This window comes from Tasmannia lanceolata, unplaced genomic scaffold (genome assembly GCF_043159265.1).
Source record: "Tasmannia lanceolata isolate RefF3 unplaced genomic scaffold, GAP_Taslan_0.1 ptg000037l, whole genome shotgun sequence".
Lineage (NCBI taxonomy): Eukaryota > Viridiplantae > Streptophyta > Magnoliopsida > Canellales > Winteraceae > Tasmannia > Tasmannia lanceolata.
The window spans coordinates 14241220-14254510 of record NW_027518714.1 but is presented as its reverse complement, the minus strand read 5'-3'; the positions used below and the strand labels follow the sequence as shown (position 1 = coordinate 14254510).

Genomic DNA, 13291 nt, shown 5'->3' with positions numbered 1-13291 from the left:
CAGACCTCCTAATCTGTTTTGGGGGTTTGTCGTTGTTGTTGTTGTTTTAGAAAATTCATATAGAACACTGATCATTGCACTTATTGGTCAGCTCTTTTGTTTCTTCTTTGCTTTGCTTGATACCTAAGAAGGCAGACCTTAGAGGTTACAGACACGATACATATTTTCAGCTTAGTATGAGAATTGTAATAATTGTTGGTTTGCTTGCTAGCTTTTCTTCATAATAGTACTGATTGGGAATATGAGTTTATGCTATGAGTTGGATTTTATTAATTTTATTGGTAATTTCTTTTACAGATGATGAGGATCAGAATTTTAATGATGGTCAATATAACTGAGTTTTTGGGTTATGAATTGATCTCGGTGATTTTGATTTGGTTGTTCATTGCCATACAGTTTTTATCCGGTCAGGAGCCATTGCAAAGCCTTGAAAGATGTTGATGCGAAAGAGTGATAGACGGAAAGTAACAAAGCCTGCAAGAAGGTCAGAAAGGAGTTTAAAAGGGGAGGAGACAAAAATGGGAGCTGTGAAGAAGAGACAAACACATGTAACTGTGTATGTTGTTAATTGTATAAATCATAGTAAGTTAATTCATTTACCACATATATTTTGGCGATGTAATTTGTTTTGCAGGCTCCATACGTCCCAGCTCGATGTTCTCCAGCTTCTTTCAAATCGGCAATGGACAGGATAAAGTTCAAGCCAGTCCATTTTGATGCCATAGAAAAGACACATTTTTTACATCTGTTTGGCATGGAGGACATTATCATGCACAAGCCTCTCGTAAGAGCTATCCATGATAAGTGGACTCCTGGCAGTAAGACGTTCACGTTAGGGAGTATAAATGTCCGCTTCCTTCCAAGAGATGTTGCATTGGCATTAGGACTGCCACTTACTGGAGAGAGAATGGAGGTGGTGAGGGTTCTGTCATTCGACAGGACTAAACCCCAACCTAAAGTGCCTGGCTGGCCATTTCCAGAGGCCAACGTGAAGGCATCGGTTATCGAGAATGAGATTAAAGTAATAGTTAGAGGAAGAAATCAAGCTTCGATAGAGAAGACCCTCAAATATGTTCTCCTGCATCTTTTTGCCTCTGTCCTTTTCACAAAAAGCGCACATCGAGCTGTTCTGGCCCTACATCGACGACATAGGAAAGATTGGCAAGTATAATTGGGCGATGGCAGTGTATGAGTGGCTCGTAGATTACCTAGACAGAGTCAGCAAGGGTGGCAGGTACCTTGGTGCTGCTCATTGGTGATTCAGGTAATTTGGACTCATGACGTTTAATATTCTAACTGCGCTGTTTATAGTATGATTAACATGGTGTTTCATATGTATGCAGGTATGGTTATACGAGCATACCACATTTTGGATTCCCACAAATCCAACTGCTCGTCCACGTGTGCTTAAATGGGACTGGAAAGCAAACGAATCAAAGACATATCGATTAGTGGAGCAAAAGCAAATAAAGAGATCGGAGGTGAGATATTAAAAATTTGTTAACGTATATATCAATACTACTATCTTGTTAACTGACTATGCTTTCCAAATATTCAGGTGCTGGTGACATTGAAAATATCTCTGTTAGAGAAGTCACAGTACCTAAAGGATGAGGTAATGCAGTCGAGCAGGACTATGTTGCGTACGTTATTTTATTTTACTTGTTGATATTTAAAATTTGATCATTGACTATCGTGTTTAAACATTAGGATGTTGAGGAGACAACAGAAGCCGATAAGGAACAGTTGGAGTCCGAGGGGATGGTTTTGGGAGTAAAAAGTGAATTGAAGAAAGGAAGTAGTGAAGATGACTGCAAGCATATAAAAATTTTGGCGAGAGAGAGAGATGTAGTCGATAGACAGTGGCAGATGATTAGAGCAGCATGGGAAGAAATAAGAAAAAGAGAGGAAGATGTTGGAAAAAGAGAGGAAGATGTGGGAAAGTTAGAGGAGGAATTGAAAAAAGGAATGGAGCGTATGCAGAGAACAAATGAAGGGACAGGGGGAAGAATGGAGGGGGTTGAGGAGGAGAAGAAGGGCGAAAATGCATCTCAAGGTGCACGATTATCTTCGCAGCTGTGCGAGGATTGGACGGATTTAGCTGACCTTGGATGTGACATGGATGCAGCCGCTACCCTAATAGATGTATCGTCTCAGTACCCCAAGTCACATGAAGAAAGATTCGGCACCACACACGGGGTGATCGTTAAACCTTTACAACGATTGTTCGAAATGGAGGTGAGGAAGGAAGTGGCACCATCTACTGAAGTTGAGCTGAAAGTGGTGCTGGATTCCGAATTAGGGAGCATTGTAAGGGGTGTGAAGATGGATGGAAGGAGTAGGAAACCTGGGAGAGCTAGAAAAAGCCCCTACTTATCAGGGAAGACCCGAAAGAGAAGGCAGAAGGAAGGGAAGGAAGAGGGGGAGGACCCCAACATACCTAAACCACCCCCAAGAAGAAACGGGATGACGGGATGTTGCCTAAGGGAAGGAGAACAACTCTAATAGAGAGACTCCTAAAGCATGAGAAAAGGCAAGTAGATGTGAATTATATTAGACCATGATTTAAGGTGATCATAAATGAAATTTATTAACTAACAATTTAATACAATTCTGCAGTGATATTCTCATGAAAAAGGATGATGTACACGTAATAGCCGAAGACCTACAACATCTTTGGAATGTCAGACAATACCTGACTGGCACTGTAAGTGTCATTTTTTATCAATAAAATTTACATTACCTCACATCTCACATTTACTTCTCTTCCTTGAAGATCGTGGATATTTATGGGAAGCACGTACAGTCCTGCAACGAGGATGGGTAAGCAGATCCTAGGGGCGGAATTGTCTTCGTTCCTTCGGTGGTACATGTAAGTGTAATTTCTATCATCCCACATTTCAGTTTACATAAGATTATATCTGTAGTATCCCATTGAATTCCTTTTTTTTAGGGAACTCTTACTGCAGTGGGGAGCGAAGTGACTGAAGAGCTGAGGGTAGAAAAGTGGAAGACGGCGAAGGATGCTCTCCACGGTAGACTTATAGAGCACCAGCTAGAAGCACTACAAATGGTACTATTACCATTATGTCAAGACAGCCACTGGGTTCTTCTCATTGTCGATATGGTCACCAAAATGTTCCACGAATGCAATTCCTGTAAAGGATTGGAGTTCCAGGAAAGAGCAGGATTGACCGTAAGTGGGTTAGCATCTTCAATGTTTTCCTACTTATAAATCTATACGTATAACACTTATGTTTCCTAAACCCGTCAATGTTAACCACTTGCAGGTAGCGTTGTTGAAGGAGTACTTCAAGGAAAGGGGTTGTGATATAGACCATTTTCAATATGCTCAGATGGACAATTTCCCACAACAGGCCAATGGGCCAATATATTTAAATGTTTATTTTTTTAGGGTATGAATTTTATTCGCTCAATACAACCGTTGTTATGCAGGTTCGACTGTGGTTTGTTCGTGCTTAAAGCGATCGACCATCTGTATGCAAAGGATCCATTCACTTTCAGCAAGTCTGACATTCCCGCTTATCGACTGCAGCTGTGCGAAAGATTCTTGCGCGGAGAGTTCGGGGACTGTGGCGATTTTCTTAAGGGGGATATATAAGTGAAAAAATGAAGAAGAGCTCTTGAAGTTGTCATGGATGTTGTAAAGAGGATGGACATTGATGGTCTTTGCTGTGAAGTTTTGTGTCTATTTGTAAGCAAAATGGGGTAAATTTATTTGTAATTGTTGGGCGCATCTTTATAAGACAGAAAGCAGGCTGTAGAGACACAGAGGGAGGGTTTGTTTGTATCTCAACATACTGACAACTATGTATTTGTAATGAAAAATCAAGTTCTGTGAAGTGATGGTGGTTGTGGCATTGGGTTCATTGCGAAATATGGTAAAGGACTTTGAAAATCATCAAATATTTGTTCATAAAGTTTTGGGGGAATTTATATTTCTATTGGATGGAAATATGATTTATTTGTATTTAATTGTGGTTATTCTCTCTAGTTTTTATTTTCATCGTCATAGTTGGCAATGGGACCCCTGTTTTTTGTGCTTTTCCGGTTTTGTTTGGTTGCTTGAACTGTTGGGAAGAAAAAAATTCTTCCTCAAAGTTGTTGATAAATTGCACACCATTTCTTACAACAGCCATCCCCTTCTTTCCAAATGGACTGTCCACCCCACACCATAGGATGATCCATAACGTCCATTTGATGGGCCACAATTTAAATAGGTTGTGTACCAAAAGACAATTCATGCATTTAGTTCATGGTTTGAACTTGCTATGTCCTCCTTACATAAAAAATAAAAAAATAAAAAAGAAGAAAAAAATAATTCTCAGAGCTCCGAGATTTTGTCTCGGAACTCCGAATATATGAGCAGAGGGAACCTCGAAACATTCTCGGAAGTCCGAGACAATGTCTCGGAACTCCGAGATTTCGGCCAGGTTAACCTCGGAGCTCCGAGAAAATTGCTCGGAACTCCGAGATTCGGGCCAGTAGAAATTGAAAAAAATCCGTCTATTCTCGGAGGTCCGAGACAATATCTCGGAATTCCGAGATTTCGTCCAGGTTAACCTCGGAGCTCCGAGATAATTTCTCGGAAATCCGAGATTCGGTCCAGTAGAAATTGCAAAAAATCCGTCTATTCTCGGAAGTCCGAGACAATTTCTCGGAACTCCGAGATTTCGTCCAGGTTAACCTCGGAGCTCCGAGATAATTTCTCGGAACTCCGAGATTCGGGCCAGGGAAAAAAAAATTTGCCTTCTGTTCTCGGAAGTCCGAGACAATTTCTCGGAACTCCGAGAATCGGCCCAGGAGCTTTATAACCCTGGACCCGATTCGTTTTTTTAACTTTTCTTCTCTTCTTTCCCTCTTCCTTCCACTTCTCTTCAAACCCTAAATCCACTTTTTCTTTCTTTCCGTCATTTTCTCCCTACATCTTCCTCCAAAACCCTCTTCTCCCTTCCAAATCCCTCTCTTCTTCCTAAAACCCTAGCATTTCACCCCTTTTTCATTTTTTCTTTCTTCCCTTCTCTATTTCTCTTTTTTCCCTCCATTTTAGGGCTATTTCTCTTCTTTTTTACATATCACTTTTCTCTCCACCCACATTTCCTCTCACCATGGCTCCTAAAACCAAAAATCTCAACATCGGAGGCTCCTCCCAAGTTGAAGACCCCGAATACGTTCGTGAAGAAGTTCCCAACGAAGAAGGGCCTTCACGGAAGAAGGCCAAGGCGAAGGTTGTGGCTGCCGAGGTTGTGGCCAACTCCTATTTCACTAGGAATAAGGCTAAGAAACTCTGGGCCGACGTCGGCACTAGGGGCATCCTCACCGGTAGGTACATTGATCCCCCTGTCCTTCAGAATTTTGATTTAAAGGCCAAATTCGATGCTCTTCATTGGACACCCATCATTCACATCAACGAACCCGTTTACCTTCGATTGGTGCGTCTCTTCTATGCCAATCTCACCATTTCCCCTTCCTTCTTCAAAATCGAATTTAAGATCAAGAAAACTGTCATCAAACTCAACTATCAGACTTTTGCCACAGTATTTGGGATTAGCCATGAGGGCCTCTTACACTATTTTTGGCCGGAAGATGGGACGCATTCACTTGATGATATTGATCATGACACGTCTATGGTCGGATAACACGGCGCTACCAGTCTAATATGTCCGTACATGCTGCCGACCTCATTCCGGTTGCGCGCATGCTCCATAACTTCATGTACCACATCTTCATACCTCGTGCTGGGATGCGTGAAGCCCTAAGATCCTTAGAGGCATATATTATCTACAGCATCCTAAAGGGCCGCCAGCTTTGTCTACCATATATCATATTTCGCTACATGTTTCAGACCTCTGGACGCTACCGCTCTTCCTTGCCATATGGCATGATTCTCACCCGTGTCTTCCGCCACTTCGGCATCACCTTGGATGGAGAGATGACCATGACTCCTACTGCCCCATTTGATGTTCAGACCTTTAACTGCATGGGTCTTAATGAAGCAGCGATTGACATCGATTATGTCGATGGAGGAGGCTACGAAGCTGAGGACCAGGCTGCAGCGGCACCTCAGCCGTCACAAGATACATCTCAGTTCTGCACTCGTCAAGATTTGGCTCACATGCAGGAGGCCATTGAGCGATCCATGGCCTCTCAGTTTCAGCAGTTGTCTACCCATGTCGACTCTGCGATTTCGACTCGCTTCCAGACCATGACTTCCCACGTTGATGACCAGTGGGCCGCCTATTATCGCTACATCTCCAGTGGTAAGTGGGGCCAGGCACCGGGCAGTTCTTCCCATCAGCCACCGCCTCCTCCGGAGCAGTAGATGGCTCTAGGACAGAAACCGGGCTGTAGGGACACAGAGTTTGTTTGTATCTCAGCATACTGAGAACTATGTATTTGTAATTAAAAATCATGTTCTGTGAAGTGATGGTGGTTGTGGCATTGGGTTCATTGCGAAATATGGTAAAGGACTTTCAAAATCTTCAAATATTTGTTCAACAAGTTTTGGGGGAATTTATATTTCTATTGGATGGAAATATGATTTATTTGTATTTAATTGTGGTTATTCTCTCTAGTTTTTATTTTCAGCGTCATAGTTGGCAATGAGATCCCTGTTTTTTGTATTTTATTGTAGGTGAAAATATTAGGACTTTGTCTGATAGAGCCCCAAGTTGCAAGTCCGTTTGGTTGGTGGAATTTTGTTGCTTCTTGTCACTTTTGTGGAACAAAAATCTTCCTGGGAGATTGTTGGCAAAAAAATTAATCCTGGTAAAAAAAATAATTCTGGTGCTTTCTTTGGTTGCTTCAACTGTTGGGAAGAACAAAAGTCTTCTTCAAACTTGTTGATGAATTGAACACCATTTATGACAACAGCCACCCCCTTCGTTCCAAATGGGCTCTCCACCCCACACCATAGGATGATCCAAAACGTCCATTTGATGGGCCACAATTTAAATAGGTTGTGTGGTAAAAGACAATTCCATAGATTGATCGTAGCCCCCCACCGTAGATGAACTCCATAACAAACAAAAAAATTGAGTGCCCAGGTTAGGATAAACACACGACTCTATGGTTTGGGCACAACCTGTTTACATTGTGCTCCATCAATGGACGGTTGTGGATCATCCTATGGTGCGGTATGTTTAGTCCATTTTGGAAGCATGAGATCAATTGCAAGAATGGAAAATTAAATTGGTAGGCCATGCATTATTTGTGGTGACTTCGATCTAAACCTCGTACCAAATATGGTTGACATTCTGCCAGTGATTGCTTCGAACAAAACATTCGCATATCGTAATAAAAAGCGTTGCCTACGCATTATTTGTAACATGTAAAGGGTAAATATTTTATCACGCCATAAGAATGTTGTTTATTTATATATAAATAGAGTGAAGCGGAAAAAAGAATTGGTTTTGATCTATTTTTACAATCCCAAGCATATTTACATCCACTACAGATGTCCAGTAAAATGAAAATAACAGCACCAAACATAAGAATCTAAGTAGAAGAGGAAGTTGATGAGGCAGAACTTGTTGACGCTAGTGAATACCCTTCAACGCTGCTCTCCTGTTTCTCATTTTGTATGCACCCACTACTGCCATGTATTTAGCATGAAGGGCAACATTGAAAGTGAAGTTCAGCCAACAGAAAACCCAATTGTCAGAATATATTATCTTCTCCAATTTAGAGAATTTGAAACTCATCAAAAAAAGTTCAAGTAAACGGTATTGTTTCAGTTATTTACACTAAAAAGTGAATTGATTCAGTTGAAATGGATTATATATATATATATATATATATATATATATATATATATATATATACAACCAAATTTCGTTTCCTGTTGTTGATCTATTTTCTTAGCAGCAGGGAAAAACTTATTTTAACAATGCTTGCAAGGTAGAACTCATTCCAGCTTCAGAAAACTGGGCAGTCTTCAACTATGAGAACTCATTCCACCTTCAGAAAACTGGGTAACCTTCAACTTTCAGAACTCATTCCACCTTCATAAAACTGGGCAGCCTTCAACTACGATGCCTTTCGCAGTAGGAGAAGAAGCGAAGGGGCACCCATCCAAGTAATTTCCCCACCGGTTGAGGCTTCCAATTCTGCAAGAGCCACCATGCAGTTCCCAAGTACATAAGTGCTGCTATCAGGGTACCCACCACCTGAAATTTTCATTCCATTCATCTTCATTGTCATTATTTACAACGAAAAAGATATTGTTAGGATGACATATTTGGTTATTAATTTGTTCAATTGGGTAAAGAGGAAAGGTGGAAGAGGAGAGGCACAAACCTGACCCATGAACATTGTTATTCGAGGAATCTTCATGTAATGACCAAGCTTGAAGTCTTGCAGAAATGTAACAGCCTGTGACATACTGATATACCCATAAACCTTGAAGCATATGTTAGCGACGGGGTATCCTCGGTATATACTCTGTTTGAAGACATCGTATATTTTGTTTTAGGATTCTTCCCTGCGAAATAGACTCAAACCCAATATAACCTAGGATTCAAGTACATTTTTTTAATTACAGTACACAAAAAAAGATAAATATATGCACACCACTAATTACAGTATACGAAAAAAGGGTTTCACGTAACAAAAAATTAAATACAGGAACTAATTATTGTGCACACTTTCAATTAATCCACTTCTCATCCATCCAAGTGGAGCCTCCAATGCACTATCCGCGGAGTAATTACGTGAAAAAAGGAGCTGCACAAGATACACCCAACCTACAAACACCACCACCACACCACACCGAATAAGTATGGAATCGGGGATGTTTTATACTACTTATTCACCTCCATAAATTATGTATCACGTACCTATTGAAAACGGGGGCAGAGGGTCCAATGGCAGATTAATCAGGCAGTTGTCTCTCCATGGGAGGTTCTCTACAAGTCCTTTTGTTGTGGCCAAGTTTTCCACAGATCGTACATTTGCGATGCACTCCACTCTGCAATTCGCGGTCAGATCTTCTCATACGCAGCCGTCCAGGTGGTCTTTTCGCTATAGGAGGTAATACAGTGTTGAGAGGTTCTGGAGGCACTTCCCATTGAGTGCAATCTACTGTAGGGTGAAGCACCTCAGCGTACGTTTCCCGATACATCTCTATACGAAACCATTTCTGGCAATAATCATACTCATCAAAATCCGTGATGGCAATGGCTGCCATGGCATGTCCGCACGGCAGCCCAAGCGTTTGGAACTCACGACATGTACAGGTTTGTTGCAGCAAGTCTACGACATCATGATGATCACGGGACCTTACTTCAAATTCGTGCACACCTACTCAATAAGCATCATATCCGCGACCCTGTTCCCTGGCCAGACCCAAATGTTTTTCTGCATAATGCGTGCACTTTGTTTCCCATTCATGGCCCATCGCTTGACGTTTCTGTATGTATTCGGAGCTCTTAAAATGAGTCAGCTCCACCGCAGCTGCAATCGGCAATTTTCTAGCATCCTTTAGCACTGCATTGTTGTAACACTCCGATCTATTGGTGGTCAACACATCATATCTATCCCCCTTGAAGTAAAAACTAGCCCAGTTTTCCTTGGGAATAGCGGCTATCCAGTTGTGTGCATTTTCACTCCTCGCCTTAATTTTTTCCATTGTGTCTATGAAAATACTCTCTCTCAAAGCCCTAGCAGCTCTCCAGAACAATTTCTTAAGTAAAGGGTCTTTGAAGTCGGTGTACAAATTGGCGGCGAGGTGACGCATGCAGTAGCTATGGTTTGCAATAGGCATTACTTTAGGCACTGCTTGAATCAACCCCTTTTGTCGATCGGAGCATAGGGTCAATGCGCCTATCCCCTCCGGCAATACGTGCCGCTTCACCAAATAGAGGAACCAGCACCAGTTATCTTCGTTCTCAGTCTCGACAACTCCAAAAGCTAATGGAACTAATCCGTTGTTCCCGTCTACCCCAACTGCGATAAGTAAGATTCCAAGATACTTTCCACGTAGATGCGTCCCATCGACCAAAACTATCGATCTGAGTGTTCGCTGGAAAGAACGTATGCTGGGACCAAATGCCCAGAATAAGCGAGCAAATTTATCATCTCCCCCTGGACGTAGATCTCTCGCTCGAAAAACACGCATGTAGGTGCCCGGGTTTGTTCTCATCATCTCAACTATCAGTGCAGGCAGCAAGCGGTACGAGTCCTCCACATTTCCACACTTTATTTCAAGGATGATGTTCATCGCAAGGTGTGCTCTACGGTAGGTCATGGTTATACCCCAGTGCGACTTGATGTACTGTCTTATGATCCTTGTCCCGACATCTTCTGGACGATCAAATAGGGGTAAGCATGTCTCGGCAACCCATGGTGATGTAGCTAGATGATTATCATTGCCCTTTAAGTGAGATGTACACGTATGGTCGCTGACAAACTTCTTCACTACCACATAAGTCATACGGTTAATGCCTGATATACGCCACTTGCAACCTGGTTCCTTGCATACAACGGCATACTTCTTGGGAGTTGACCGTGACTTCTTGAACATGAATCGCTGCTGAATTGCATACTCCTTAACGGCCTTCTTGAACTGCTTCATATTTGGATACATAGCCCCAACGGTTAACTCATCAAACTGAAGATTATCTGCATCTACCTCATCAGCCCCAACATACATGTCGTCTACTTCGACTGCCCGACATGTGCCAGCAGGTAAAAATGGCCGACCATTGCCGGTAGGGGGAGTCACTTCTGTTGGCCTAAGACTTTCACCAGAATCTTCGTCGTGATTTTTATTTCCATTATCATTTTCAGGATCATGGGCGGCCTCATCACCCTGCTCATCCTGAACCTCAGCCTCAACCCCAGCCTCGTCATCATCATCATCATCATCCTCTGCAGGATCATCATCATTGTCATCTTCAGTTCTAAATTCTTCCAAATCACAATCGAAGACATGAAAATCATCCTTGAAAACATTAATATGCTCCAACGGCACATCTGCATCCTTCCCGGGGACAATGATATCTTCGGAGATATGGTTCCCATACATATCGTCCGAGAAGTTTTCATTTAGGTCAACTCGAACCCTACAGTTCAACAATATAAAATCAGGATAGTAGATTTAGTACTTGAATATAAATAAAATTCTACAAGACATACCTTGAACTAAATTGTGCCGAGTCACCTCCTATGCTTGTATTACCCAATTCTGTTTCATATTCTCTTTGTAAGTCTACTTCAAAACGAGAGTCGGGAGTGACAGTTACTCGTTCCGGTGGATATCTTAGGTGTGGAATCGGTGGAACGGAAGTAGGAGGTATGCATGCAGTATTAGAGGGATTTTGAGAGGGAATCGGTGGTACAGAAGTCAAAGGTATGGGCAGGTTATTAGAGGGATTTCGCGGTGAAAAGGAAGTAGAAGGTATGACATTGTATAGGCCATTGTCAATTTTTGTTATGTATAGCATCACAGAGTTGAAAGTATCTTTCTCAAGCACCTTAACCAACGTTTGGAAGATATCATCGCTATCGACGTCGATTAGAGTGCTTATATATGGATCAACAACATATCGACATTTGATGGATAGTGACACCCGTCCTGTAATACTCCCAATTCGACTGTGGATTAGAGCCTCCAATTCTTTAAGACTCATTCGGGGACTTACCAATCAGAATTTCTTACTCCCACCAACATATTCCCAATTAACTTCATCCTTCAGTATGCCATCATAGTGTAACAGTACATAAACCATTGTGCGTGCCACTTTACGAAGACCTACAAAAGGCCAACAAGATATCATAAGAACCACTACGTAAAGGGGGCTTCTTAAGGTGAATAAGTAGAGGCCGGCTTAACCAAAACCTTCGGAGGCACACGTTGAGGAGGTGAACCAAACAACTCTGGTTTTGAAAGAACAAAATATGAGCTTCCTGATTGAGAACTTGTCTGCAAAATGAGTATATGATATAGTTAAGACTTAAACATGACAAGAAGATGATAACATTTTTATTTATAGTACATTTAATACCAGACTAAAGCATGCAAATAATTGCACTTAAGTGAACATTGCATTTCAAGTATACAGGTCACAATACCAAATCTAGTTTATAGACGAAATCTACCAGAAATTAGTTTAACATGTTAGATCTGGCAAGGATATAATATTTTCTTAAATAAATCACACCAGAAGGGATTATGAGCCCTTAAATGGGGTAAAAGAAGTACCCTTAGAGGGCCCATCAAATCCAGAAGATGGTCCTCAAGTTCAAAGTCATGGGTTTTCAGCTACAAAAATGGGGTTACTAATATCTAAGGGGGGCTTCTCAAGGGCAATAGAGGGGAGTTGCGCATGGTATTACAGAAGGGATTATGGGCCTTCAAATGGGGTAGAAGAAGTACCCTTGGAGGGCCCATCAAATCCGGAAGATGGTCCTCAAGTTCAAAGTCATGGGTTTTCAGCTACAAAAATGAGGTTACTAGTTCCTAAGGGGGGCTTCTCAAGGGCAATAGAGGGGAGCTGCGCATGGTATTACAGAAGGGATTATGGGCCCTCAAATGGGGTAGAAGAAGTACCCTTAGAGGGCCCATCAAATCCAGAAGATGTTCCTAAAGTTCAAAGTGATGGGTTTTCAGCTACAAAAAGGGGTTACTAGTACCTAAGGGGGGCTTCTCAAGGGTAGTAGAGGGGAGCTGCGCATGGTATTACAGAAGGGATTATGGGCCCTCAAATGGGGTAGAAGAAGTACCCTTAGAGGGCCCATCAAATCCAGAAGATGTTCCTCAAGTTCAAAGTCATGGGTTTTCAGCTACAAAAATGGGGTTACTAGTACCTAAGGGGTGGCTTCTCAAGGGCAGTAGAGGGGAGCTGCGCATGGTATTACAGAATGGATTATGGGGCCTCAAATGGGGTAGAAAAAGTACCCTTGGAGGGCCCATCAAATCCAGAAGATGGTCCTCAAGTTCAAAGTGATGGGTTTTCAGCTACAAAAAGGGGTTACTAGTACCTAAGGGGGGCTTCTCAAGGGCAGTAGAGGAGAGTTGCGCATGGTATTACAAAAGGGATTATGGGCCCTCAAATGGGGTAGAAGAAGTACACTTGGAGGACCCATCAAATCCAGAAGATGTTCCTCAAGTTCAAAGTCATGGATTTTCAGCTACAAAAATGGGGTTACTAGTACCTAAGAGGGGCTTCTCAAGGGCAGTAGAGGGGAGCTGCGCATGGTATTACAGAAGGGATTATGAGCCCTCAAATGGGGTAGAAGAAGTACCCTTGGAGGGTCCATCAAATCTAGA

The 13291-nt window shown here is 42.1% G+C and overlaps 3 protein-coding genes and 1 long non-coding RNA gene across 4 annotated transcripts; 3 read left to right on the top strand and 1 right to left on the bottom strand.

Annotated features, from left to right (window-relative positions):
- Positions 1–358: 358 nt before the first annotated feature.
- Positions 359–1555, top strand: LOC143860044 (uncharacterized). The gene is made up of 3 exons (XR_013239556.1): positions 359–548; positions 635–1264; positions 1344–1555. It is a non-coding gene; the product is annotated as an uncharacterized LOC143860044 (long non-coding RNA).
- Positions 1556–1610: 55 nt separating this feature from the next.
- LOC143862504 (uncharacterized) lies at positions 1611–3941 on the top strand. Its single transcript, XM_077373560.1, has 4 exons — positions 1611–2707; positions 2777–2872; positions 2954–3196; positions 3291–3941. Exon 1 carries the CDS (start codon positions 1762–1764, stop codon positions 2503–2505), a length of 744 nt encoding a protein of 247 aa, XP_077229675.1. The 5' UTR covers positions 1611–1761; the 3' UTR covers positions 2506–2707; positions 2777–2872; positions 2954–3196; positions 3291–3941.
- Positions 2524–3622, top strand: LOC143861257 (ubiquitin-like-specific protease 1A). The gene is made up of 5 exons (XM_077372202.1): positions 2524–2537; positions 2620–2707; positions 2954–3196; positions 3291–3385; positions 3457–3622. Exons 1-5 carry the CDS (start codon positions 2524–2526, stop codon positions 3620–3622), a joined length of 606 nt encoding a protein of 201 aa, XP_077228317.1.
- Positions 3942–9325: 5384 nt separating the features above from the next.
- Positions 9326–11001, bottom strand: LOC143861255 (uncharacterized). Its single transcript, XM_077372199.1, has 2 exons — positions 10989–11001; positions 9326–10929 (listed from the first exon to the last, which is right to left on the bottom strand). Exons 1-2 carry the CDS (start codon positions 10999–11001, stop codon positions 9326–9328), a joined length of 1617 nt encoding a protein of 538 aa, XP_077228314.1.
- Positions 11002–13291: the final 2290 nt, after the last annotated feature.